The 3,201-nt window shown below is 39.3% G+C and overlaps 1 protein-coding gene across 1 annotated transcript in view; it reads right to left on the bottom strand.

Moving 5' to 3' along the window:
• LOC108669132 overlaps positions 1-3,201 on the bottom strand; it is a 34,679-nt gene that overhangs the window by 20,087 nt on the left and 11,391 nt on the right. Inside the window, exons 11-12 of the mRNA XM_047885741.1 lie at positions 2,963-3,107; positions 2,026-2,152 (exon numbers count right to left, since the gene is read on the bottom strand). Of these exons, the coding sequence (XP_047741697.1) occupies positions 2,026-2,152; positions 2,963-3,107 (272 nt within the window). The remainder of the gene's footprint in view (positions 1-2,025; positions 2,153-2,962; positions 3,108-3,201) is intronic.

Below are 3,201 nucleotides of genomic sequence, written 5' to 3'. Positions count from 1 at the left end.
CTCCTACCCTATCACCCCCCAATAAACGATATAAATATTAATTAATAAATAAATATTAATTATTATAAATAATAATTATAAATAATATTAATTATTATAAATAATAATTAATAATATAAATAATAATTAATAATTATTAAATATTACTTACTAACCCCACCCTACTGTCCGGTGTCAATCTGGCGTCTCATTATAATCATTATATCATTATTACCTCATTATGTAATTATGCATTATATTACGTTATTATGTAATTGAGACGTATAATATTCACTTGACCTGATAGAGCTTGACGACGAGTCAACATCTGATAGACACGTGATAGATCACGCGATTAAGGCCTTTATAGTGGGCGGAAGCGAAGGCTATATAAGGTCTAACAAACCTAAGTAAGGCCCCTCGCAATAGTAAGTAGGCCCCCCTCCTACCCTAACAACCCCCCTGGGACTAGTGCCCTGAATGTCGCGTTTAAACGCTAGAAAGTTTCTGATAGCGAAGTTAAAGACGCTAAAAGCAGAGTGATTCCCACCTCAAAGTTAAAAACCAACCCCGCCAAGTGCAAGGCATGATGTCCCCTCTAGTTTTAGCATTCCGCTTGGGAGGATCTAATCATTTTTTATTAAATGTGTGCTGAATAGTGTATAGTTAGAATATTGTGTTAAATTTTCGTTGATTCAGGCAGAATTTAGCTTTTATGGGCATTTATTCTAATCTTCTTTTTTAATATTGTGAATGTGCATTGAGTGCGGACCCAAAACACTCGCGTGTCTGGAACGATTCAAGTATAGAAATGAAGTCTGTATGAGTGAATAATTCAGACTGATGGTGCTATAATTACTCATTACAGCTGATTTAGTGATCACCATTTTTCTATTGATATTTCATGTTCATGGGCAAAGCAAACTTTGTCCAGGTTAGCCCTTCCAATTTATTTACTAACTCCAAATTATTAGAAAGCAATTACATGTGTGCTGACCTCCGGGTAAAACCTTTAAATCGGTCATTCCCGATGAATAAAAATATTTTACCAGCGTAAAATATAAAATTAGAAGCTCAGGTCGTACTAGGCAGCTAGAAAAAGTTCAAGTAATAAGTATTCACTAAAGTAATAAGTAAGTATTACAAGTAACAATTATTCACTATACAATCCTGGTAGATTGTCCCGGGGGTGTGCGGATTTTTACGCTGGTATGATTGAGTGTTTATATGACTGAATTTTAGTTGAGAAAATTAAATGAGTGGCTGTGGTGCTGTTGAGATGAGATCAGGAGTGTCAGTTGATCAGGATTTACTCTACATGATTGACCTTTTCGCTGCTTATAGAATGTATAATAACACAAGTGTTTTATGTTACGCAGGTATAACGTATATTGCTCAATGCAGTCCAGTTTGTGGCTATGTTTCCAGGGTGGAATTTTATGTTAAGTTGCGATGTTTCCAGGGTGGAATTTTGCGTTTAAGTTACGATGTTTCCAGGGTGGAATTTTGCGTTTAAGTTACGATGTTTCCAGGGTGGAATTTTGCGTTTAAGTTACGATGTTTCCAGGGTGGAATTTTGCGTTTAAGTTACGATGTTTCCAGGGTGGAATTTTGCGTTTAAGTTACGATGTTTCCAGGGTGGAATTTTGCGTTTAAGTTACGATGTTTCCAGGGTGGAATTTTGCGTTTAAGTTACGATGTTTCCAGGGTGGAATTTTGCGTTTAAGTTACGATGTTTCCAGGGTGGAATTTTGCGTTTAAGTTACGATGTTTCCAGGGTGGAATTTTGCGTTTAAGTTACGATGTTTCCAGGGTGGAATTTTGCGTTTAAGTTACGATGTTTCCAGGGTGGAATTTTGCGTTTAAGTTACGATGTTTCCAGGGTGGAATTTTGCGTTTAAGTTACGATGTTTCCAGGGTGGAATTTTGCGTTTAAGTTACGATGTTTCCAGGGTGGAATTTTGCGTTTAAGTTACGATGTTTCCAGGGTGGAATTTTGCGTTTAAGTTACGATGTTTCCAGGGTGGAATTTTGCGTTTAAGTTACGANCTCCTTGGTGAGGGCGTCGAGGGCGGCCTCCTTCTCACAGAGCTGCGTCGTGAGGTCCGCCAGGTCCTCCTCTGCGCCGCGCAGACGCCGGCGCAGCTCCGTCAGCGTGCGCTCGCTGGCCAGCCTAGGGGGGGTGTTCTCTTAAATATATATTATATTATATTATGTTATATTATATTATGTTATATTGTATTATGTTATTTTATAATGTATTTTGTTATATCATGTTATAAAATATTATGCGGCGCAGCTCCGACAGCGTGCGCTCGCTCGTCAGCCTATAGGCTGATGAGCCTATAGGGGGTTCTATATTATATTATAATATAATGTACTATATTGTATTGCGTTATAATGTATTATATCATATTATACTGAATTAGGTTATAATATAATGTATAATATTATACTATATTCAACCCTTATATTATCAAGAATAGTTTATCTAGGGTGTAACAGGTTTAACGTTAGTCATCGGTATACAAATATACTCAGTGGGCTAGGACTGGAATAGCAAGTAGAGGGGTTTGAAACCCGCAACAAGCTGTGAAAATATTGGGATATTACAAATTTGTTATTAAGATGTTATCAAGACTTTATCTTATCAAGATGTTATCCTGGCTCCCTGACTCACAGCCATCCAGATCTAAATAAACGAATGCTGGTATTAAAATGAGTGGTAATAGCGAACGACTACCATCGTTGACGCCATCACCACCATCATTGACACCATCACTACATCACTACCAAGACTCAGTCCTTGACACCATCACTAACATCACTATCATCGTGGACACCATCACTACCACCACCACCACCACCACCATCATCACCACCACCATCACCATCATCATTCAACACCATCACTACCATCATCATTGACACCATCACTACCATTGACATCATCATCATCACCACCATCACCACCATGACTCACTCCTTGACGATGGAGGGGACGTGGAGGGAGGGGAGGACGGGAGGCTCGTGGTCCTCCCCCGTGGTGGGGTGCTGGGTGACCACCTGCTGCACCAGCCTGTCCACCAGCACCCAGTGGGGGGCGCTGGGGGCACCTGTGCTGCTGGCTGCGGTAGAAACAACAGGTAAATTATTCACCCAAAATGAAAAATTCAGATTAAAGTGCAATTGTTAAATAAATTTGTTACCACAGCAGTTGCC

This window comes from Hyalella azteca, unplaced genomic scaffold (assembly GCF_000764305.2).
Source record: "Hyalella azteca isolate HAZT.00-mixed unplaced genomic scaffold, Hazt_2.0.2 contig2941, whole genome shotgun sequence".
In the NCBI taxonomy this organism is placed as follows: Eukaryota; Metazoa; Arthropoda; class Malacostraca; order Amphipoda; family Hyalellidae; genus Hyalella; species Hyalella azteca.
Note: the sequence above shows the minus strand (reverse complement) of the source record. Positions and strands in the feature narration are given on the sequence as shown.